Source organism: Nelusetta ayraudi, unplaced genomic scaffold, assembly GCF_046127955.1.
Source record: "Nelusetta ayraudi isolate G7.1 ecotype Tasmania unplaced genomic scaffold, CSIRO-AGI_Nayr_v1 ptg000151l, whole genome shotgun sequence".
Taxonomy (NCBI): domain Eukaryota; kingdom Metazoa; phylum Chordata; class Actinopteri; order Tetraodontiformes; family Monacanthidae; genus Nelusetta; species Nelusetta ayraudi.
Genome location: NW_027466201.1, coordinates 588,022 through 611,313, shown reverse-complemented (window position 1 = coordinate 611,313; position 23,292 = coordinate 588,022). Strand labels below are relative to the sequence as shown.

Below are 23,292 nucleotides of genomic sequence, written 5' to 3'. Positions count from 1 at the left end.
CTTTCTTTCTTTCTTTTTTAAGTAGTACATACACAGCATGTATTAAAATCAGACGAAAACCTGATAGTTTAGAATGAAAAAAAAGACATCTTGCAGGAAACTTCAATGCAATCTTTTATTTATTGTCTTTATAGACACCTCCTTGCACCTGCAATCTACATGTCTGTTACCAAGAATTGAAACATCTGATTGAATGGCCTCTTCCTTCCACATTCAATCAGCTGAAGGAAAAAAAAAAAGAAATCATTCATTCTGAAAACTCAACAGCATTATAATGTTTGAGTCTGGCAGTCGGCTCACCTGCCTCGACTCATCAGACATGCTAGAGGAGGATGTTCCACTGGGGAACTTGTGGACTCTGAAATTAATGACGGCTTGATGTCTTTAACTTATCTCATGAAACTGATGCACGAGTGTCCGCACAACTTGACTGCGGTCACGGCTGCACTCGGATATCGCTCTCCACGTGGCTCCTCATGTGCTCAGGCAGCTCCTGCAGGAAAAACACAATCGAGACTGAGTTTGACAAAGCTATTATGCCTTTAAAGTTTGTTGCTTCAAGGATACCTCTAGCTTTAACTAATGAAGAGCTTGTCTGACAACACGCCTCTCTGGCAGAGGAAGTAGCCTGAGCTACTGGTTTAGCACTGCAGGGTTCATTTGACCCAGACAGAAGTTTAGCCTAGTTTGACTTGATTTATGACTCTTATATTGGTAAAAAAAAAAAAAAAAAAAAAGAAAAGAAAAGAAAAGAAAAGAAAAGCTTAGTATACTACCCATAAATACATTAATAAAAGTGTATACTCGCAGTACAGTAAAAGTAATTTGGTTTTCCTACTCATAGAACAGTTCTTATTTATATATACATATATACATATATACATATATATGTATATGTACATATGTTTATGTACATATATACATATACATATATAAATACATATATATACATATAAAGGGAGGGATGGTTAGAGGGTGAGCGCTGCAATCTAAAATGTAACCACTTGATGTCGCTGTTTCCTTCTCAAAAACAAACATTACACACTGAACCTATATACGGTTAATATGATGAGACGCTGTCCAATCACCTCCTTGACCCGCTGCGGCGTTGCGAAAAATGTGCTGCAGCCTCTCCATCGACATCTGACCAAATCCATGCGGGTGTTGGTGTGATCTCCAGTGAGATGCTGCAGAAGGTGGTCCTCCAACCCAAAGATCAGAGAACAATTCTGCCACTAGGGGACGCCAAGAAGCGCACGTGGCACGATGTCACGACACGGGGCGGTCAGACAGCACAGAAATGAAAAATTGAAAATGTTTTTCACCCCGCAGCGGTGTCTCTTTGTTAGGTTGAGCTTCACAGCCTGCACGCTGCCGTCGTAGCATCCTGTATAGATCTGCGATGACGGAGCAGTGAATTAACACGACTCAAAGGTTTCCAGGGCAAAAAAAAATATGCTTTGCAAATTTAATTTGCATGCAGGATCAGTTTAAGACGTCGCACCATGCTCTCGTGCACAGCCATGCAGACCACCATGTCACGGTTTCCACCGTACACCTGCAGGAGATCGTGTGACTGGAGGGAGACAAATGCGACGTCAGAATAAACTGTGTTTGAAAGACCTTTGAGACGACAGACACATAAAACAAACAAAAACATTTGAGAATTCAAGGTTCTGGTATGTTATGTTATGATAGAAGGCAGCTTAACTGGGTTTCTGGGTGAAAGATACAGTACATCTCTGAAACTGTATGGTGTAAAATGGGGTCATTTAAAAAAAAAAAAAAAAGCCTCACGCGTTTTCTTTTTAGAAAAAAAAGAAAAGGCTTTTTTTTTCTTTTTCTTTTTAGAAAAAGAAAGGAGAGAATATACCTCTAGCTCATAGACTCGGACCAGTTTATCCAGAGAGGCTGTTACCATCACGTCGCCCAAGATGGCTATTGATGTGACAGGGTGACTGTGACCCTTGTAGACACGAAGCAACTCCCCGGTCTGCAAACAAAACCAGGGCAATTGAATAACCTGAAGCAACAATATAAATTATGGGATAACTTCGTGCAGGTATTTTTCTGTAAGGCAATGTAATTTTAACACTACAGTTGCTGTTTGCTACCCTTCGGTTCTCACTTACGTGGATGTTGTAAGCGTGCACCGACGCATCACTGGAGCTGCTGAACGCCAGGTCGTTCACCACCTGAGAAGCAACGGCCAGGAGAAACAGGGCGTGACTGATGAAGCACGTCACACCCGCAGGATACAGCGTTTTCTCAGAGGCGATGGTATCGGAGGAGTTTACCGCCTCACCTTCATGCAGAGCACGGTTTGGGAGTGACCCTCCAGCGAGCGCAGGAGCAGGCCGCTCTGGGCGTCGCGCACGCTGATCTTGCTGTCGTAGGAGCCGACCAGCAGCACTCGGCGGGCGCCCTCCAGCGCCGTGCCCAGGCAGCTGACGCCTCGCGGGCCGTGGCACTCGAACACATCCATCTGCTTCAGAGTCTAACGAAAACATATATGTATAATATATGTGTACACATACAGATGTATACATATATACATACACACACATGTATATAGACACATATATACACATACATAAATACATATATGTGTGTATATAAATATATATATATATATATATATATATATACATATATATATATATATATATATATATATATACATATATATATATACATATATATATATACATATATATATATATATATATATATATATGTATACATATGTATATACATATATACGTATATATGTATACATACGTATATACATACATACGTATATATACAGTATATATATACTGTATATATATGTATGTATGTATATATACATACATACGTATATATACATACATACATATGCATACACACACATATATATGTATGTATACATATATATGTACACACATACAGACACATACAGACATAGATAAAGCTATAGATGTACAGATGTACATTTCGATATAGATATATATCCATTCAGTCACCTTCAGGTCACAGATGACCACTGATCCGCTGGCCAGTCCAGCGAACAAACTGTTCCAGGCAGCATGTAAACACAGCACTCTGTCGGGCAGAGAGATCTGAGCCAGGAACTTCCTGCGCTGCAGGTGACAGGAGGGGTGATAAAGTGCATAAGCAACAAAGTTGGAAAGTCAAAGCGTAAAGTCGGCTCCAAGTTGAAGCAGCTCGGCGACTGGAGACAATTCACTGCAGCATCACTTAATAATGAATAATGAGACTTGGTGAAAGACTCCGTCTCGTTACCTTGATGCTGTAACAGCGGATAGTTTGGTCACTGGACCCTGTGAAGAGTCGCGCTGGCGTGTCAGCCGACACCAACAGGCAATTGATTGTGTTTGTGTGTCCTGTGAACTCTGCGACACGCTGCCTGCTCTGGATACACGGCAATCAAGCACACAGCAGCGTGTCATTAGAACTCGATCTTTTCTCATTGCTTTTTACTTATTCCACTGAAAGGAGGAGATGAGGAAGAGAAGATGTGATGAGCAGCTGATTCTTTCTTCATGCTTACTACAAGACTGTAGGCCCGTGCAGTGGCGTCTCCTGAGCACGTGTACAGGAGGTCCTGGTGCACTTGGAGGCCATGGACGGGGCCTCGGTGGTTCACAAATGCTCCCGTGGAAGGTTCCTTGCACTCGGCCGAATCTATACTTTCTAAAAAGCAACAACGCAGCATTTTCTTTATTAGGCTTTGACTGAGGCGTCACACCGCATTATTCACAAGTGTCACAGGACCCACCAAGATGAATGTCCGTCTGAACTTTACATCTGGGTTTTCTGAGTGTTCGGGGTAAGATCTCGACGCTGTCCTCGTCTGAATCATCAATGGTGATGACCTCCCGGTTTGAAGAGGCGACCACTTCGACTGAGTCGTCGTTCTCGCCATCCTCATCCATCACCCTCGACGCAGAAACCTTTATTTTTCTCCCAGGGACCACCGTAGATGCTGACTGGTCCACTGCTGTCCCGGTTCTGATACTCTGATAATCACTGTCATTACCCCCTAGAGGTTTTTGAGGAGAGGGACCAAAAGTTGCTGGAGTGGCCGGTATTGGTGACGTGAGGAGAGGCAGTTGGGGCAAATTGAGAGGATGCGCTAGCACGGGCTGGTTCGCAGGCAGCTGAAGGATGTTAAGGTCAGCGGAGACCGCGGGCGCCTCACAGGGCTCCTGTTGCTTTTGTTGCACGGCCGGAAACCAGAGTTGACTGATGGGAGTCGCCGGAACTGGAAGCGGCAGATGCTGGCCGGAGGAGGTGGAGAGGGCATAGGAGGGAGGAAGGTGAGGGTGCACAGCGGTCGCATCGCCCCCTGTTGGTGCACGGGCGGCTTTCTCTGCCGTGTATATTCCTACGACGGGTAAAAAGGGATGTAAAAGTACGAGCTTGTCGTTTGAAAGGAAATTAAGGCAGAGTTCAACCAGCTGCACCTTGCATCCCCTGCAGGATTTCAATGCGGCTGGCTCGCAAACGGTTGACCTCAGCAATGCACTGACGCAAGAGAATGGGAAAATAATAGTTAACATTCCTGTCCTCCGTAGAAACTTGAGGAAAACAAAAAATGTTAATCAGATTTCTGTGACCGGAACCTGCTGTCTCAGTAGCAGCAGCCGTTGGACTTCGGTGTGGGCGGCCTGCAGGACGTTGCGGGCCTTGATGAACGACGTGCCCAAATTCTGCAGTGACTGGCTCAGCTCATCCTCCTGCATAGACATAGCCAGTAGCTTGTTCACGAGTTCCTGGTCTGGAAGGAGAAGACATTTACTCCATGAGAAATTTCTCGACATGGGAGAAGTGTTTTGAAGTGACTCAATATCTTGGAAAAATCTAATCTTGGGAAACAAATGCAGCTGAACAGAGTATTTCCTTTCTTTAAAACAGCAAACAATTATTTTTGACGTAATAACTACTCATGATCTTACACAATTTTTTTTATTACAAAGATGAGGTACATCCTCTGTGTCATTTTAAAAATACCTTTGTTTGGCTTCCCTTTCTTCTCTCCTCTTATTGTCTCAATTTCAGGTTCCGGCTGTTGTGGAAGGCATACCATTAACAATTGACAATTAAAAAAATAAGTACATTTCACTGCATGCTCATTTACTCACTGTTGTCGCTTTGCGTTTCATCGTCCCAGCACTGCTGGGTTCTACAAAACCTTCCTTTTTATAATTCTGGATATGTTCCTCCTTCACTGAGACACCTTTGCCTTCCTGTTTGCTGTGGTTTGGCAGCTCTGGAAGTCCATGTGCCTGAGAGGCCCTCTTGGTGTCAGCCTCTGGCTGCGTCTGTGTAATGTCTGGAGGTTGAGAAGATAGTCTGATGCATGATTCTGAGGTGGTTCGTGAGGGACTACCGGGAATAGCCTCCCAGTGGAAGCCCTCTGACAGAGGCAAGTCCTCCACCTGCATTGAGATGCCTTGATCGTGGTTGAGCGTTTTCGTTCCAAACCTTTACCAGGACAAGAGCTTCGTGTAAGATTTTGTTTGTCAGACAAAGACTAAATGCGTTAATTGAGATGAGCGGCATACCTATGTAATCCTTTCACCTCACTGGGCTTCCCCACCTGTGCTGATGAAGCCAAACACGTCACACCCTTTCCCTTACGGACGTAGCCAGGTTGACGTGCGGTTCGGACCTTACATCTGTAGTTCAGGTCAGACGACTGCATGAATGCAGTTGGAATCGAGCTTTGACCAATTAAACCCGTGTCAAGTCCAGCGACTGAGCTCTTCTCACTCTGCCGAGATGGTTTAACTACAGAGGCGTTTTTGTCTGTCTGTTCTTGGTTCGCATCAGTAGTATGAACATCGGAGTTGGAGACAGACAGAAGGGAACTATCTGTTGGCTGCTCCCACTGAGCTCCCATGGTTGCACCACTGCTCTGCCCACCTGCTTCATGCACAGCGACCAAGTTGTTCACACTTTGCTGATATAGTTTATCCACAGAGTATCCTGGTTTGTATGTGATTTGAACATTACAACTGATATTTGGGTTAGATGAAAGCAAGAACACGGTTGGAATTGAGCTTTGGCCCATTGGACTGCAGCTACCCAGAAAGTGACCGGTGTCACATGCAGTGACAGGGACCTTCTCAACCTGCTGAGCTGTATTAACCATAGAGGTGGTTTTGTTTGTCTGTTCTAGTCTCGTACCAGAAGGATGACCACCAGAGTTGGTGCCAGAGACAAGTGATCTAGCTGCTACGGGTTGCGCAGGTGTGGTAGCGGCAGACCACCAGAGGTAAGGTGTCACCTTCTTCACACTGTTTTCAAGGGAACCCTCCGCTGTCTGTTTGCTTTGGAATCCCATAGCTGCACCACTGTTCTGCCTACCAGCTTTACGCGCAACAACCGAGTTCTTGTCACTCTGCTGGGATGGTTTATCCACAGAGGTGCCTGGTTTGTGTGCAATTCCAACCTTACAGCTGACGTTCAGGTTTGACGAATGCATGAATTCAGGTAGGATTGAGCTTTGACCAATCAAACTGTGGCTATCCGGTAAGCCACTTGCACCACTTTCAGCGGCCAAGCTCTTCTCATTTTGCTGAGATGGTTTATCCACAGAGGTGCTGTCGTTTGTCAGCTCTGGTTTTGTACCAAAGGAAACGTGTGAGTTGGAGAAAGGCACAGGCGATATAGCCGCTGAAATTTCCACAGGTGTAGTTTTGTTTGTCCGTTCTGGTTTTGTGCTGGAAGAATGAACCCCAGATTTGGAGACAGACACAAATGATCCAGCTGCTAAAGTTTGCACAGGTGTGGTGGTGGCAGACCACCAGAGGCAAGGTGTCACCTTTTTAATACTTTTTTTAAGAGAGCCACCCATTGGCTGCTCTCTTTGAACTCTCATGGCTGCACCACTGTTCTGCTTCCTTGCTTCATGTGCAGTGACCAAGCTCTTCTCACTCTGCTGAGATTGTTTATCCACACAGGAACCTGGTTCGTGTGCAATTTGAACCTTACAGGTGACATTCAGGTTAGACAGATGCACAAATGTTTGTGGGATTGAGTTTTGACCAATTAAACTGCAGCTATCCCGAACGTGACCGGTGTGACATGCAATGAGCAATTCCTTCTCACTCCGCTGACATGGTTTATCCACAGAGTTGGTTTGGTTTGTCTGTTCCTTCTGAGGTCCATTTCCTGCACCACTGCCCTGCCTATCAGCTTCACGTGGGGTGGCCGAGCTCCTCTCACTCTGCCGAGATGATTTATCCACAGAGATGCCTGGTTCACGTGCGATTCGAACCTTACAGTTGAGGTTCAGGTTCGAGGAATTAACCAACACAGTTGGAACTGAGCTTTGGCGGATCATACTGTGGCTGCCACTTGCATCACTTGCAGCAAGCAAGCTCTTCTCACTCCGCTGAGATGGTTTACCAACAGAAGTGGTGTTGTTTCTCGGTTTTGGTTTTGTACCAAAAGAAAGAACGTGTGATTTGGAGAAAGGCACAGGCAATCTAGTCGTTGACTTTTCCACAGGCGTGGTGGTGGCGAATGTCACCTTTGTGGCATTGTTTTTAAAGGAATCACTCGTTGGCTGCTCCGTCTGCGCTCCCCCACCTGCACCACTGTTCTCCCAACCAGACCCACACGGGGTGACCGAACTCATCTCACTCTGCACAGGTGGCTTTTTTGGTTTCACACCAGAAAAATAAACTCCAGAGTTGGACACCGGTACAAGCAATTTTTCCACTGAAAGTTGCACAAGTGCAGTGGCGGGAGACCTGATGGTGGGTGTTACCCCTATTGCACTGTTCTGAAAGGAACCAACCATTGGCTGTTTATTCTGAGCTCCTGTGGCTGCACTACCGTCCTGCTTACCAGCTTCAGAGGGAGCAACCAAGCCCTTCGCACTCTGCAGAGATCGTTCGGCCACAGAGGTGGTTTTGCTTGACGGTTGTGGTTCCACCTTCAGGATAGGTGTCATCTTTTTGGCATTGTTTTTAAGGGAACCCCCCATTTGCTGCTCTAGCTGAGCTCCCGTGTCTGCACGACTATTCTGCCTCCAAGCTTCATGTGCAGCAACCAAGGTCTTCTCACTGTGGTGAGCTTCACATTCCACTCTACATGGCTCCCTCACACCAGGATCCCGCCTGACTTCCCACAGCATTGAGTTGACGCAGCCATCCTGTATTGGATCTGCAGGTTTGCTCCTGGAGGTGGCTAGAGGTAAACTTTGAGAACTCTGTTGTCCTCGTCCTGCATGGGAGCCACCCATTTTCCTGGTATCACTGTCATCAAGGAAGATGACCATGGTCCGACGGGGGCTGTCGCTGGGAAAGTTACTGTTGTACTGTGTGTTGTTGGCAGACCATTCTATGCGCATTGGCAATCTTCTGGAAAATTTTTGTGTGTGAAAGCTATTAAAATAGCTGTCCGTTTCATTATCATCCATCCTCCGGCAGTGATCGCAAAGCTGAAGGTCATCACCAGGAGGCAATGTGTTATTAATTGACGAGTGACCCGAGTGACTGCCAGAAAGAATGCCTTTCCTGGTTTTAGTGGCAGAACCTCTACCAGAGGTGTTCTTATTCTTGTTTAGAGTAACTTTTGTGGCTTTTTTAGTGGCTCGCTTACCCTGTTGGTCACACATTTGCATCCGTTTCTTCCTGTTCTGCCGCATTATTAGTTTCCTATGAAGGTGAGAAACAGTGTTTCAATACATCGTCAACAAGCATGCATGAGGGACATTAATGAAAATGGATTATGCCATCACTCACTTTATCCTGATCATTTTGTTTCTCTTCTTGAGTTGGTTCAGTAGATCTAGACCCAGTATTTTAATCAGAGGCTCGGGTTTTTCATTACAGGTCGTGAGAATCTTCATCTTGGCTTTGTGCTGAGCAGTGGAGATGTGTCGTTCAAATTCATCTAAGACCATGGAGTATTGACTGCATGCGTAACAATCATGACAGGAAGGCCTGTAAAGATACTCAGAACAGATTTGTTGGTCATTATATTCATGCAGCTAATCTTATATATCATATCCATAGACATACATACATAAAACCAGAATAATTTAACTATCACTAACTGAAGAAAAAAACCCAAAAAAAAACACCTTCCACACATAAGTATTTACTTGTGACCCAAACAAGTGCAAAACAGTGCACAACAAACTACCTAAAATACCTATGTATATATATATACAGCTACCTAGGAAGTGACTAACCTGCCCAACAGCTGTTCAAGCAGTTTGTGATGCCGGAGACTATGGCAGTGATCTTGACCATTCTGAGTTAATAAATAAATAAATAAATAAATAAATAAATACATCCAGTGTTTATTAATAACAGTTGCATCTCTCTTACATTCACAATAATAATTAAAAAAAAATGAGCATGGCTCAGAGACAGTTACCTTTTGTAAATATGTGGAGTAACACAAGGCACAGAAATCACGTTTCAATCTCTTCTTCTTCCTCTTCTTTTTCGTCTTGATTGATTTATTCGAGGCCATTGTTCTGGCCTTCTGTTCAGTGGTGTTGCCCATTATTTGCTGAGGGTATTTGAGCATTTCTACTTCTAAGCAGACAAGAACTGGAAAATAAATTCATGAATTGACCATTATCAAATCAAAACAGTAGCACTGGCATAAAAAATGTATATGGTTTTATGTGGCCACTGACTAAATAAAGACAAAAATGTCGGTCGGTGACGACGTTGACAGCGCTAGACGGTAGTGAATGAATGTAAAGCTGCAACTCTCTAGCAGCACAAGTCTGAGTTTAAGGACAGTATCTCATGTTTAACGTGGACATAACTTGGGTGCAAGACTTCCGGTGACACAAATCACCCGAGAAACGTTTTCTGGCAATTCTAAACCGTGACAGTGGATGACGAAGCAGCTGATTGTGTAATTAAAGGAATATCTACAGATAGAATTCACGTGGATACAAACTTCAGCTGCAACCTGGCCGCCATGTTTACCTGCGTAGATGTCGTCATGCTCGTCCCGTCCAATCGCACGCCGAAGAAGAGGTCGGAAGCGGAGGGGGGAGGAAGCGGGGCTTTTTCGTAGATTTACAAAACATAAACCAAACGCTAGCCCTGACTTTGCCAACCATGTCTGCGAACGTATATGTTTTATCGCTCTAAATACCCGAGGGGAACCAGCGTATTTGCGGAAGAAGCTGTCCTTTTTTTTCTTTTCTTTAGAGTAATTATCGTTTTAACCATAGACACTCCCTGAAATAATATAAGATTTCATATTTACATCGTTGTTATTTAGTTTGCCATAATGTGTAACGGGTGTCTTCAGAAGGAATACCCGGACCGGGTGAGTGGATGTAGCAGGAAGACATAACTGTTAGCGTAGTTGCACAGTTAGTTCTTGCGCTTTAGTCCGTTTAGTTAGTATCCAATGCTAACTAGCAACAACATGTACGTTAGCTCTCCTGCAAGTTCGAGTCTCTTTAAAGCCAGAACAACCTTCTGAAATGCTACAGCGCTGATGTGCAACACTAGGCAAGAGTTGTCTGTGATGCTCACGTTGTTAGCATAAGTTTTATTATGGCTGTAATTTCCTGCGCAGGGGAACACTTGCCTCGAAAGCGGATCTTACTTGATGAACTACCTGGGGTGTGCCCACTGCCACCAGAGGGACTTTGTGCTGATCAACAACAAAGCCACAGAGGAAGAGGATGGAGAGGAGATCGTCACATATGACCGTGAGTCTCCGCTCCCGTCTCGTCATCAGGGGCCTCTCAAGTGATGTTGTGTTTTTGCTCGCTCTCACTTGCTTTTGTCAATTTCAGATGTCTGTAAAAACTGTGACCACGTGATCGCCAGGCATGAATACACATTCTCTGTGGTTGATGAATATCAGGTAAGATCTCTGTGTACAGGTACAAAGTCTAATGCAACTTTTGAATAAGACCTGGTTTGACATCTAGTCAGTTTTTTGATGCTACATATTTTTTTTCCCCTACCTGTTCTGTTTCATTTTGTGTTGTTCCAGGAGTACACAATGCTCTGCATGCTTTGTGGAAAAGCAGAAGACTCCATCAGCGTGTTACCTGACGACCCCAGACAGTCGGCCCCTCTCTTTTAGTAGCTCATCATTTGCGTTTCAGTGATGTTGAGTGGTTTTTCTTCCTCGCCATGGATGATCACAAAAAATTATTTTTCACAATTGACTGACATTTCAACATTGACACAGTATGCCTTGCTGGCATCACCCTTTGTAAGTAAGTCAATGAATTGGTTTAAAAAAAAAAAAAAAAAAAAAAAAAAGGAACATATTTTAAAGCTATGAAACTACATTTCTTTTTAAAAAAAAAATCTTCCATGGCAGGTTGGAAAGTGTCAAAACAAATGGTGAGACTGTTTTGAAAGTACTGTCTCACCTCACATACTTTTTATTACCCTCTATGTGACCAAAAACAATATTTCAAGTCAGCCGATGATGTGTTGTGAATAAATATTTTTTACTACTAAGATGTCGTCATTGTCTTTTTCTGAATCAAAAAAAAAGCCCGACACAAGTTAGAATTAAAGCTGCATGCAGCGTTGAGGTCTGAGTGACCGTCACGGTGATTGATCAGTGACCTACTGTCTGATAGCACATAAAATAAGTCCTTTTAATGTTTACTGTTTTATGTTTCCACAAGGGGGAGCTTTGGCCTTAAGTCATCGCCCTCTAGACTTTAGAGGGTGTGGTCAACCCCCCACCCCACCCAACTGTTGTCCATATGTGGGCATTTGACGTATGTAGGGTGATTTGCATTCTGATTGATGAAGTCAGTTGGGCGCTGTGGAAGAAGCAGCCAATCATAATTTATAACAATTATTGCAAACATTTGATTCAAACGTTTATGCAAAATTTAGTTTTTTGGATCTGAACATTTTCAGACCCCTCAAGTTTGTTTTCAAGGGGGATTTTTAGACAGAAGAGCTTGAAAAGTGACAAATCTCTTCTTACTTACCGACATTAAACTGCGTGTTATTTTGCAGCTGCGTCGGCTCATATTTCAGAGGGTGTCATCGGGGACGACCTCCCTGTTCAGTCGCCAGCCTGTCAGCAGTCTGTCTTTTGTGCTTATACAGGCCTGTCTTAAAAAGCGGCTGCTTGGACAGATTTTGACAAGCTTGACTGTTCTCAGAGGGCGCGTCGCAGTCCGAGCCCTCGTTACTGCGTGTTCGAGCTGGATCATGAAACGCGCCATTACTTCATCTCAGCATGTTTAATGAAGGTCGACAGATACTTTAAAAAAAAAATTTCAACACAAGCTAAGAACGAACGATTAATAGCATTTTTAATTACGATGGGCATTAAATACTGTGAAGCCAGCGCATGATTTAAAAAAATTTAATCTGTTTTTTTTCCCCTCCTAAGAATTAACTCAGCGGAAGAAAAGGTCTTGGTCTCACTATGAGCTGAAGCAATTTAATAAAAAATAGAGATGTCTCGGTGGACTGTACAAATGAATAAAAAAAAAAACAGAAATAAAAAAAAGGAATATTCATGCACTTTTACAATACCCAGAATGAGTGCACTTACTTGTACATTCTAAAATGCTGATGCAATTCTGCATGACTTTTCGAGCAAAGTAACAGCACGCTACTTACTACATCTGTGATATGGCAGAAATCGGAGGTTCATTATTAACATACAATAATCGGCCTGCGCTGGAGCAGCCTTACAGTAGTGAGGTTAGCATGGGTAGGGGGTTTGGGGGGGGCTGCATGCCTTGGCTCTGTACATTTAATGCTGCTGACGTCAGCTTGGCTCTCACCGTCAGTGTTCAGATCTATTTAGTGTGTACACTATTCTCTTAATGGTACATATCTACAATTAACATGATTTTTTAAAATCTTTTTTTTTCACATCCCTTTGAAGAATGAAACGTTGTCTTTTTGGTCTCTTGTTAGGCCTACGTGGAGTGCTAGGAGTAATATTGAGAGGTAAAGAGTTGGCCGTCTTAGCGTCTTCAACCGCCTTCAAACCCGACTACAGGTACCGAGCTACAGTCAAGTATTTTTCAGAGACAAGTCCAACAAATGAATAAATAAATAAATACAATGTATCATACATTTTACATTACGTACATTCCCTGGAGTAAATACCGTATTCACACATGCTGGTCCGGGACCGGACCGCCGCGCTATGGCCCGGTCATCGCTTCACTTTGTCAGAGGCTTTGCCCTCCTGGACGAGAGGCTTCCCCTTGGTGGCGTGACACCACCGGACCTCGCCCGGCCGTTCGTGGGCGTGGCGCACGGGCGGCGAGCCGGAGAAGCTGGACGGGGAGCGGCTGCGTCCCTGCGGCACGCCGCTGCTGCCGCCGCCACCGCCGCCGCCTACGCCTACGCCGCCGCCCTCGCGCAGCTCCTGGCGTGACGGCGAGGAGCTGAGCGAGCGCTGCAGGGAGGACGAGGAGCTGCGCGGCCGTGCCGGAGGCGGCGGGCTGAGCAGCATCCCGTTGCGGTCCTGCATCATCTGCGTGAGGCTGGCCAGGAAGTCGGCGTCGCTCGTGCTGCTGGCCCGCACCCGCAGGCGCCGTCTTCTGGAAGAGGGAGCACAGTGGCGGAAGGTGACGACAAGGATACGATTTCCTCCTCTACAGTTTCAAAGTAGCGATAAATCCCACTAGACGTTCATTTAGCGCTCGTATCAAACGCGACTAGCAGTGCTGTCGCAAGTCAGAAGACTCTGCAGCGCACTGGTTGACATTAAAACCATCTGAATGGCACAGCCGTTGTTTTTTTTTGGTAATCGTGAAATGATGATTTTGGGTGGTGGAAAAAAGTTTTTGGACACCGCATGCATTGGTGACATACTGCATTAAGAATCACACTGGTACGCAAAAAAGATTTCTCGAAATCTATTTCATGCTAAAAATTGAAATCAGTTTTATACACACTTGAGAGTGTGTCAAACTTTGAAGGTGTCCGAAAACTTTTGGCCACAGCTGCTGGATGCAAACGTGCTTCTCTTTCACTTACTCCTGCTGCGTGAAAGGACAAATACTTGCATTTAAAGAGGGTCAGGGTGACTGTATCTCAGTGCGAGTGTAAATGAAGTGACGGGCCGTCACATCTCTGGGACTGATTTGTGCATTTGGTAAGATGCACATGAACGTGAACTGGCGGTGCGGGACGAGGATGAGGTGACTTCAGCGACCGGTTGCGACCGGAAGATGCGGGCGAGTCATTCAGGTTTGGAGCAGGGCTGCGTGCATCCTCAGGTGGCTCTACTCACCCTCTGCACAGAAAACTCACGCTAGGCTGCCGGGACAATAGGAGATTTCTGCAGAGAAAAATATGAGCGTCTAGGTTTCGAAGTCCTGAGTCCCATTTTTTTTTTTTCCCTTTCTCTCTGTTGTCTTTTCTGAGCTTCTCGTAACGCCGTTGTCTTTCCACAGAATTACCTACTGGGGTTTTCCTTCATTGCGCACTGTACTGTGTTCATATTAGGCACTTGGTTCTTTGGAATTTCATTGGTCATGATGCAAACACAGCTGTCTCAGGCAGAATGTGAACCCAAACTCATTACTGGATGCTCAAAGTTTTACCCTAAAAACCCAACCTTGAAAAAAATTATATTGGTAGCAAGTCATAAAATAGATTTAAAAACGTTTTTGCTTTAAGAGTCATTTCAATAAAGAGCTAAATACCGTGGGGCCTCAAAGACACTGATTTTGACATTAATTCACATGTTTTCTACATATTCCATGGTTTTGTTTTTTTTTACCAAAACACTCCATCCATCTGCTGCTGCTCTGGCCCCCTCTGTTAAATTTTAGAGCCCATTGTGGCCCCACCAGTCAATATGTTTGCCCATTGGTGGTCTAGCCTGTTGAACAGGGTTGAACAAGCGTATTTTTTGTATTGAAGGTTGAAAGACTTCTCTGCTTCATAGAGTACGGTGGTAAATTTCTGCACCTTGACCACCCGAACTCCGAAGTTTCACACAAAAGCGAACACCCGCTCGTACCTGGTGTCGGCACACGCGCGGCTGGACGGCTTCCCCGGCGGCGGCCGCGGCAGGAACTTGCTGGAGAGCTGCTCGGGAAGGAAGGTGGCGCTGAGGGGGCGCGGGATCTTGCTCCTGCTGCCCGACGAGGACGACAGGGAGAGCGGGTCCTCGCGCTCCGACGACAGCCGGTCCCTGGGCAGCACGTTGGGCAGGTTGTCGCAGGACAGCGACGGGGACGGCGAGTGGGTGGGCGAGCCCGGCACCGGGCTGCTCCAGCGGTGCCGCCTCTCGGCGACGTTGAAGTCGCGGCTGCTGGGGGAGTCCAGGAAGATGGCGGGGTCGCGGACGGGGATGCGGCTGAACCTCGGCGAGGACGGCGAGTCTCTGGGCCGGAGGACGGCCGGCGGCGGGGAGGAGGAGACGGTGGCGGTGGTCTCCGCCTGCGGCTGCTGGTGCGGCTCCAGGGAGCGGTCGGGCAGGCCCGAGTCGCTCTCGGGGTCCCTGTCGTTGGTCAGGTGAGCGGGGAGGCCTTTGGCCGGGCTGCGGGCCGAGTCCGATCGCTCGCCGCCTTCCGGCGCTTTGCCAGCTTTGGCAGATGGCGCCTCGAGGAGGACTGCGTCAGCTCGCTCTTGGACTGGGGACGGTGGCACGGAGCTGGAGGACTGGAGGGGAGGAGGGCGGTTCAAAGTCAAAGAATGGTCAGAATTATGCGGGGAAAACAGCTTTGTGACAAAGGGACAGGACAAGACACTTGGATAGAGCATCAAAAAGTACCTCCAAAGTGAACTACCAGTCAGAAGTTTGGACAAACCCTATGAATTTGATGTCTTTAGATTTTCTATGTCTCTGCTTTTGCTAGTGTAGTTTTCTATTCGTACATATTGGATTTTTCATTGCACAGAGAAATAAACACTTCAGTTCCTGATAGGGACATTAACAATTAATCGATTAATTGTCGATAACAATTTAATCGATTAAGTTAACTTAGTCGCAATTAATTGAACATTTTTTACACTGGTAGTTAATATTAATATAACAGTGTAGTGGCAGGCAAGAGCAGTTCACTTGTAGATACTGTGATGGTCAATATAACTAGAAGTTACTTTAAACAACATTTTAAAAAAAAGTTGAAATGTGACCCATTAGAAGTCAACTTAAAGTCAGAGGTTAAATGTTTATGGTGTTTTTACTGTTCTCTAGTGTAAAAATGGGTCACATTGGACCCTCAACATTATTGAAGGCTTAAATAATGTCTTCCTTAGACATTTTTCATTGTGAAATTTAGGTTCTCAGGAAAAATCGCAGCTGATCAGTTAATCGTTAATCGATCGATCAGGTCAATGAACTAACGATTAATGAATGAATCGATCATTTGCATCCCTAGCTCCTGATCGGCCTCACCTGGTCTGACTGGGATCTTCCCATGATGACCGAAGGCATTTGTCCCAGCATGCCCGGTATCCTCCGGTGGCCCAGCAGCCACGTGCCCGGCATGGACATCTGTGACAACACTGGACTGGTGGGCAGCGGCGGACACTGGTCCTCCTGCTGCTCCGCCGTCTGCTTCTCATTCCCAGATTTGTCCTCCGACGGCGCCGCATCTGGAGGCCCGGTGGCCCCCGGAGCGCCGCCGCCGCCGCCCTGCTCCAGCTCCAGCATCACCCACTCCTGCGAGTCTCCCTCCTGCAGGACGGGGCTGAGGTTCACGGCCACAAAGCCGCCACTGGCCGGAGCCTCCTCGGGCTCCGGGGTCCCCGTGCCGGAGCGTCCATCGCCGCAGGTCTTCTGTCCCCGCTCGGGGATGGATTTCCCGGCGACGTGAGGAAGGATCGGACGCTGTTTGCCCAAGCTGCGAGAAATCAAGTCGCGGTGAGTTGTGCGTCAAGAGACAATACGCAGAAACATGCGCGACACGGCGAACTGACTAGGCCTCCAGGAACCGCTCGATGGTGGGCTTGGGCTCCGGCGCCAGCCTCTTCTCGAACGCCAGGCTCTGGCTGTGTCGTATCCTGCGCAGCAGCGGCGCCGCCCGCTCCAGGAACATGGTTTCCGAGCGCACCCGCCTGGGCGAGCTCTGCACGGAGCCGGTGTTTGGACTCTGGTTGCCCTTGTCCTGACTGTGCTCGTCCTCGCTCAACACCTGAGGGAGACGCCGCGAAGGGACGGCACCGGGATGAGACCACAGAGGCGGGGACGTGAGAGAAGCCACTGGAGGTTTCTATTCAAGTCAGGGCTGCAGAGCAGATTTTTTTTGCAAATTGCAAATTCTTAACAGATATTTTTGGAATTTTCAATTCAATTTTACTTTTTTGATCCCTTGGGAGAGTTCCCTCAATCAAAACTTTATTTATATGCCGCTTTTCATGCATTATCAATGCATCTCAAAGTGCTTCACTGTTAAATAAAAACGGAAATGGAACACGTAACAAAAACCCTTTTGTCATTTCTGGGGGGCGGAAACTTTGACTCTCACTGGTAGCAGAACATTTCTCCGACCTTCCTGGCCAACTGCGGCCCGCGCTTGTGATTCCTGTTGCGGTCCATTTCCTCCCAGACGTCCGGCCCGGGCGTGGTCGGCGTGGGGATGAGGGGGCAGTTGTCGGCGTCGCTGAGGCGCTCCCCTTGCAGGACGTCCTCGGTGTTCTCCCTCTGCAGGTCGCCGGGCAGCATGGAGGCGTTGGCCATGCTGCGGAGGGGAGAGCAAGTTAAGGTCACCGCGGGGTCGCATCTCACTTCCACACGGCGCAAATTAGAGCCGCCGCTTCCACGGGGATCCCTGACGGTGCACATTTGGAGTCTTGGCTGGTAAAGTTGAACTTGTGCCGGTCACCGTGAGATGGGAACTTGAAGAGGACGAGTGACAAATGCAGCAGGGAACGGTGAGTAGAACTGTCCCGATCCGATATTGATATCGGTCCGATATCAGCCAAAAAAGGAATATCGGATTATATCGGACGTCATCTTAAGTCTCCGATATTAACACTCTGATAGAAAGCAGTCCATTCTACTCCGGCGCTTCTGCCCTATGCAAATAGGTGACATGTGGTTCATACTCCAACACAGCGGTAGGTGGCGGTAATACACCTGGTGCGCTCGCCAAAGAAGAGTGCTCGGCTCCAGCTTGTAGAGCTCACGTGACCTCAACAGTAACAGTCTATGTGCTCGAGGAAGAAATAATGTCGGCCGTGTGACAGTACTTTTAAAATAAATAATGAAAGTATGTTTTATTTGTAGCATGCTGATATCGGATCGATATCGGTATCGGCCGATATTCAAGGTTGAAATATCGGTATCGTATCGGAAGTGAAAATATAGTATCGGGACAGCCCTAACAGTGAGTGTTGGCCGAAGCCGTAAATACCCCATGTAGGCCGGCGTGAGACGCGTGAGCTGCTTGGTGGTGGTGGCGCCGGCGATGGTCAGCATGTCCTCGGAATCGCATTTCTCCCAGTCGTACACGTCGTTCTCCAGCACGCCGTGGCTCTTCATGGCGCTCTCGAACAGCGACATCAGGAGCTGACGGAGGGAAGCGGCAGGGAAGTGGGTCAGCCACCGGCCGGAGGAGGCGGACGAGCAGCCAAACGCAAATGAAACGTGGAGCTGACCTGGTAGTCGGGCTTGGTGAAGTAATCCAACGTCAGGATGTGGTCCAGGAAGGCGCTGAACTCTGTCGGAAGGTGCTTGAGCATGAGACGGTGGTCGTACGTCTCTTTTAAATTTCCCACTTGTTCCTGAGAACAAACGCGTTGTGGAGAAATAGGAGTTGAAACGAATGCAGACGGAGCGGCGAGTTGCACATCTGAGCCGCTCTAAGAATGAAAAGACGTCCATACTTTGTCTTTGATTTTCCTCCAGGGCAGCTGGCCAACCACGAACTCCACCAGCATGTAGAAGAGGGACCACAGGTCGTCGTGGCGACCCATTTCCTGCAAGACACACGGGGAGGCGCAAGGCGTGAGAAGGGAGCAGAGGCGGAAAGGGTGGAGTCGCACCTTCTGCGTGTGCGCTCACCTTGTTCTTGTGGGCGTTGATGGAAGCGTAGCGCACGGTGCCTCTGAAGCCGGCCACGGGACGAGGCTGAAAGAACAGAAATATATGAACACACGGGATAAAAACATCATGGCGTCTTGGATACCAGCAGTGTTTGGCCTTCAGTTTTTACCTTGATAGACAGTTAGTGATGAGTTCAGGATAAAAAATGATTTCTATTCTATACGATTAAACGTTAGGTTTCGCTGAGGTAACTTTAAGGTTGTCAGGGTCCAATGAGAGATAATTTCAGCTTTCACTAATTTTATTACACAATGTTTGCCTCACTAACAAATACTGAGCTTCTTTGAGACGTGTTAAATAAATAAATAAATAAATAAATAAATAAATGAATAACGACACAATGCACTCACTGGACGGACTTCCTGGTTGGAGTTTGTAAATTGACGTGCCAGGCCGAAATCGAGCATGTAGCAGCATCTGCAGGTACTGGCCAGTCTTCCCATGGCAAAGTTGGACTACAGTTCAAAATAGTAACAGCAAACCATTAGGAAAGCAACTTTAGTATGACATTTGCTGTAATTTAAGTGTAAGTTTTAGTCAGTCAACATTAAGATGATGAGAGTAAAGATAGTGAAGGAAGCTCGGGAGAGCTTTAGGTCCACGTACAGGCTTGATGTCACGGTGCAGGAAGCCCACAGAGTGGATGCTCTCGATGGCCTCTAAGATCTGCTTGCCGAGCCTCAGTGTCGTCGAAATGGAGAAGGTGCCGCGGCTCATGGTTCGCCGCAAATCGGCCAGATTTCTACCCTGAAGGTCAAAGTGTCGCGCGTTACGTTTACGACGCAGAGCTTTTTCGGATTTCGGCCGAGAAAAAAACAAAATTCTCACCTGCAGTTCCATCACCACGTAGTTGAAACGATCGTTTCGGCCACATCCCACGAAGCGGCAGACGTGATCTTTGCCTTTAGGGGGGAATAAAGTTGACAGCCAGTGAAGGATAAAAAAAAAAATGTCCTTTGAATAGAGTAACACACAATACATTAGATAAATAACTAGGGCTGTCAGCGTGAACGCATTAATGGCGATTCATTTTTTATTCGCATTTCCCCTCTGGCCGATTCCTTGTAAAAAAAACAACAACAATACATTATGGGGTTAAAACTGCCTTAAAATGCTAATTATCAGAATTTTACACATGCAATTTAAACACAGTTAACTAAGAATATTCTGTGATTAATCGCAATTAAAAAAGATCAATCGTTTGACAGCCCTTTAAATAACTAATAATTCCCAATATACCGGTATTAGTGTGGGTATGATGTGTCAAAACCCAATTCCACTCACAGGGGTAGCGAGGGGAAAACTCTTGAGCATCACTCACCCTGAAGTTTCTTCAACACGGCCACCTCCATCTTCAGCACCTGTTTGGGCTGCTGAGCCGACTCCACCTTCAGGGCGACAGTGGCCTGGCTCAGCTGATCCACCACCTCGTAGATCTCCCCGAACCCCCCACCCCCGATCTTCCTGGCCTAGAATCAAGGAGGAGTTTCGTTGGCGGAGGCAGAGCAAATCCTATCCGTACGCGCAATCAGGGTTCTGTTTTCTTTCTTTTTTTGGGGGGGGGGGGGGGGGTTTGGCAAAAAGCTCACCACTTTCCATCGGTCCCTGACCACGTCTGCCACCGACAGGATGTCCGTGGGCTCTCCAGTCCCACTCATCCCGAGTGCTCTCAGCTACAGCCTGCAGCTGGCATCAGTGACGCAAGCCCCTCACTGCAAACACACAGGCGCACGTTCAGCTCGGGTTTTCTTCCGCGCAAATAAAAGCATAGAGAGGAAGCGTCATTTCAAAAGGTGCTGGGGTGTTACGGGCGTTATCCACGTGAAGGTTGAGAAATTTTGCATGACATGTAAATGAACATGACACAATGTTCTGCGTTAAATATACTCTGTGTTGCTTCCTGGGTGCATCAGTAGGGGGAGTTAGCTATGAAACAACTACATTCACTTTTTTTCAGTTTAATTTTTTTGCTGATCCAAAAAAACAATTCCACTTGGATTTGATCATACGGTTTAGATTAACTTTTATATTTTGCAGCATTCTTTAAGTTTCGATCTAATTTGTGTCATTTTCTTTCTCTTGCGTATCTAAATGTAATTCAAATCTCAGTAACATAACCCCAAAACCATCAACAGTGGACCAGTAGCTCTGCTACGATGCAGACCAGCCCTGTGCTTGAGCTAGTTCTTAGCATTACTGCAACTCTTAACATACAGCTAGCTATTGGAGCTCTGGAGATCTCAGGATGATCGCAGGTCTTTCCGTGCATTCTGAATTTGGATTCAAAAGGAAAACTTTTCACACCCTGCACATTCATTTCCATGAACACAGCCCCTGGAAGCGTCACTTTGGCTTTGTCTCGGTCTCCGGGCCATTTAAAACAGCACGCTGGCTCTGCAGCATCGTCCTTCGAGAGGTTTGACGAGAAGTGGTGCTGTTCAGTCATTATGATACCCATCTTTAGCATTTCTACAAAACGTAGTGGAGCAGGCCGAGCCACTCGTATGCCTTGCCTGTTAGGCGGACGCCCCGGAGCAGATGTGACTTTTATGTGACTGATTAAAGTGTTTCAGTTTACACCGGGGCTGTTTCCGGTTGCCTGCACCGACTGAACACCTCTAATTCATATGACTATCGTATTTTGGTCAAACATACGTTCATCGACAACACCGTGCATTTGCTAGTGGTTTCACAATAAAAGTCGTCAGGCGCGCTTCAAATGACAGGCAGTAGCGATGTAAAATATTAGTTATTATTTTTTTGTCAATGACTTCTGACTGACAGAATCTGAAATTTGTTATGTCAATTAGCAGATGGGAATCTCGGTGGGTTGCATTTATTCGCATCCCGTGTAATAACTGTAATTGTAAGGAGATTGGGGGAATAAAAAAAAATAATGCAGCACAGTGTACAGTATGCAAAAGCACACAGGTGATATGAGTCACGTTTATTAGTTGATGTAAGGTGATGGTTTACTGCCAAATGTATCATAGAAACGGCCAATCCCGAAAGAGACTATGATTCAATGTTCTCAACACGGCTCACTTATTCTGGGTAGTTTGCGGACAACTCGACGATGATTTTTGCACACACAAAAAAATGATAACGCTCAGTGTAGTTCATTTTTACATACGCTGATTTTATAGCGTAGCGACGCTCTGTCATAAATGTCCGCTCCCTCGTTTTGTTTGAGAGGATTAGCCGCAGGGAAGCTAATCTTAACAACACGGGATTCAACGCGTCGTTCCCAGTCGTGATGTAAACAGGCTAACTAACGCTAGCGAAATTAGTCAGGATAACCAGCAAGGGAGAAAATCCCCCGTGACGACCTTACCTGGCCTCGTTGTTCGAATTGAACCGTCGGTTAATATTTTAAGTCCACATCTTCCATCCCGTGCAACTGTCCAGCCGGTACATAATTCAAGGAGTCATAAAGAAACGAGATAACGGTGATAGACCATTGCTGGCGTTAGCCGCAGTTAGCCCTCTAGCATGCTAACGGGTGAGGAATGTCGCCCCGCACGGGCAAGAAGCCGTGTCCGTGACGTCACAGCGCCAGTGCGTCCTGATTCCTCCGCAAAGTCCTGCATCCGTGAGACGGAGTCGGGCAACACCACACATTTACATTCACATTTACATCAGCTGCACATACAGTGAGTGATGGCTTGTGACAGAGAGCACAGTCCGATCCAAACGGCAGAAAGGGGAGGAACACTGCACCACCGAATTGACTCTTCTAGCTCGAACCGAACCGTCACAGAAAAACTAATCTGAGCATCTTTGTCAGCAGGGTGGAGTGATGCCCTTGACAACACAAACCCTTCATCTCCACACCACCTTCTTCAACATTATCGCTGACTGTCATTTATTAACCCCGAATACCTGATAATAGATGCACAATACTGCATTTAGTAAATCCTACAAAACATAAATGCATACCCAGCCCAAACACGTGTACTACTACCATGATACTTTGCTGAAGTTACTGTGCTGTGTTAATCAATCCAAACTTGATCTATTGTGATTTTGTGGCGTTGATGTTCTAGGATGACTCAGTTTGAGCATCTGTACAGTGGGCAGCAGCAGCCTCCTCTATGACATGTTGTGCCACATTAAAGCCACTTGATGTCGCCACTGGCCGCGATTACATCATTCAAGGAAACCCGAGCAAGGATGCGCCCTCTGACTTTCCGGCATCAAGTTACTGATCAACACACACAGGTTTGCAATTTTAAGCTTGAATTCCTACTGGAGCATAGAAGGAGCATTCAAGTAAAA

The 23,292-nt window shown here is 46.5% G+C and overlaps 3 protein-coding genes and 1 long non-coding RNA gene across 8 annotated transcripts; 1 reads left to right on the top strand and 3 right to left on the bottom strand.

Annotated features, from left to right (window-relative positions):
• Window positions 1-101: 101 nt before the first annotated feature.
• On the bottom strand, window positions 102-7,016 carry znf106b (zinc finger protein 106b). Of its 2 annotated transcripts, XM_076013617.1 has the most exons (16): window positions 5,571-7,016; window positions 5,148-5,490; window positions 5,017-5,071; window positions 4,629-4,783; window positions 4,470-4,530; window positions 3,782-4,351; window positions 3,554-3,696; window positions 3,286-3,414; window positions 3,006-3,122; window positions 2,306-2,497; window positions 2,133-2,195; window positions 1,874-1,993; window positions 1,505-1,576; window positions 1,326-1,397; window positions 1,089-1,235; window positions 102-493 (listed from the first exon to the last, which is right to left on the bottom strand). In XM_076013617.1, the coding sequence occupies exons 1-16, from the start codon at window positions 6,887-6,889 to the stop codon at window positions 437-439; spliced, it is 3,615 nt and encodes a 1,204-aa protein (XP_075869732.1). In that variant the 5' UTR covers window positions 6,890-7,016; the 3' UTR covers window positions 102-436. The 2 variants fall into 2 exon arrangements, with proteins under 2 accessions (XP_075869732.1, XP_075869733.1); XM_076013618.1 differs by having other exon boundaries at window positions 5,148-7,016.
• Window positions 7,017-7,909: 893 nt separating this feature from the next.
• On the bottom strand, window positions 7,910-9,937 carry LOC142879987 (uncharacterized). The gene is made up of 4 exons (XR_012925366.1): window positions 9,403-9,937; window positions 9,215-9,276; window positions 8,763-8,963; window positions 7,910-8,675 (listed from the first exon to the last, which is right to left on the bottom strand). It is a non-coding gene; the product is annotated as an uncharacterized LOC142879987 (long non-coding RNA).
• A 242-nt stretch (window positions 9,938-10,179) lies between these two features.
• churc1 (churchill domain containing 1) lies at window positions 10,180-11,480 on the top strand. The gene is made up of 4 exons (XM_076013581.1): window positions 10,180-10,320; window positions 10,576-10,711; window positions 10,799-10,869; window positions 11,002-11,480. Exons 1-4 carry the CDS (start codon window positions 10,282-10,284, stop codon window positions 11,092-11,094), a joined length of 339 nt encoding a protein of 112 aa, XP_075869696.1. The 5' UTR covers window positions 10,180-10,281; the 3' UTR covers window positions 11,095-11,480.
• Window positions 11,481-12,413: 933 nt separating this feature from the next.
• On the bottom strand, window positions 12,414-22,702 carry ttbk2b (tau tubulin kinase 2b). Of its 4 annotated transcripts, none has more exons than XM_076013490.1 (16): window positions 22,349-22,702; window positions 20,604-20,726; window positions 20,336-20,483; window positions 19,843-19,916; window positions 19,621-19,761; window positions 19,365-19,469; window positions 18,973-19,038; window positions 18,795-18,887; window positions 18,567-18,692; window positions 18,323-18,477; window positions 17,458-17,647; window positions 16,887-17,101; window positions 16,363-16,810; window positions 14,980-15,623; window positions 14,245-14,292; window positions 12,414-13,549 (listed from the first exon to the last, which is right to left on the bottom strand). In XM_076013490.1, exons 2-16 carry the CDS (start codon window positions 20,670-20,672, stop codon window positions 13,159-13,161), a joined length of 2,913 nt encoding a protein of 970 aa, XP_075869605.1. In that variant the 5' UTR covers window positions 20,673-20,726; window positions 22,349-22,702; the 3' UTR covers window positions 12,414-13,158. The 4 variants fall into 4 exon arrangements, with proteins under 4 accessions (XP_075869605.1, XP_075869606.1, XP_075869608.1 ...); XM_076013491.1 differs by having other exon boundaries at window positions 12,414-13,546; XM_076013493.1 differs by lacking the exon at window positions 14,245-14,292 and having other exon boundaries at window positions 12,414-13,546; window positions 22,349-22,700.
• Between the last annotated feature and the right edge of the window lie 590 nt (window positions 22,703-23,292).

Coding starts and splice junctions, on each gene's coding strand:
- churc1 (XM_076013581.1), top strand. CDS start 10,282: ATGTGTAACGGGTGTCTTCAGAAGGAATACCCGGACCGG. Junction 10,712..10,798: donor GGAGATCGTCACATATGACC/GTGAGTCTCCGC, acceptor TGTCAATTTCAG/ATGTCTGTAAAAACTGTGAC. Junction 10,870..11,001: donor CTGTGGTTGATGAATATCAG/GTAAGATCTCTG, acceptor GTGTTGTTCCAG/GAGTACACAATGCTCTGCAT.
- znf106b (XM_076013617.1), bottom strand. CDS start 6,889: ATGAGAGTTCAAAGAGAGCAGCCAATGGGTGGCTCTCTTAAAAAAAGT. Junction 5,491..5,570: donor GAGGTGAAAGGATTACATAG/GTATGCCGCTCA, acceptor GTCCTGGTAAAG/GTTTGGAACGAAAACGCTCA. Junction 494..1,088: donor CGCCGCAGCGGGTCAAGGAG/GTGATTGGACAG, acceptor TTTTTCCTGCAG/GAGCTGCCTGAGCACATGAG.
- ttbk2b (XM_076013490.1), bottom strand. CDS start 20,672: ATGAGTGGGACTGGAGAGCCCACGGACATCCTGTCGGTGGCAGACGTG. Junction 19,470..19,620: donor TGCACCGTGACATCAAGCCT/GTACGTGGACCT, acceptor TTTGAACTGTAG/TCCAACTTTGCCATGGGAAG. Junction 16,811..16,886: donor GAGCGGTTCCTGGAGGCCTA/GTCAGTTCGCCG, acceptor GATTTCTCGCAG/CTTGGGCAAACAGCGTCCGA.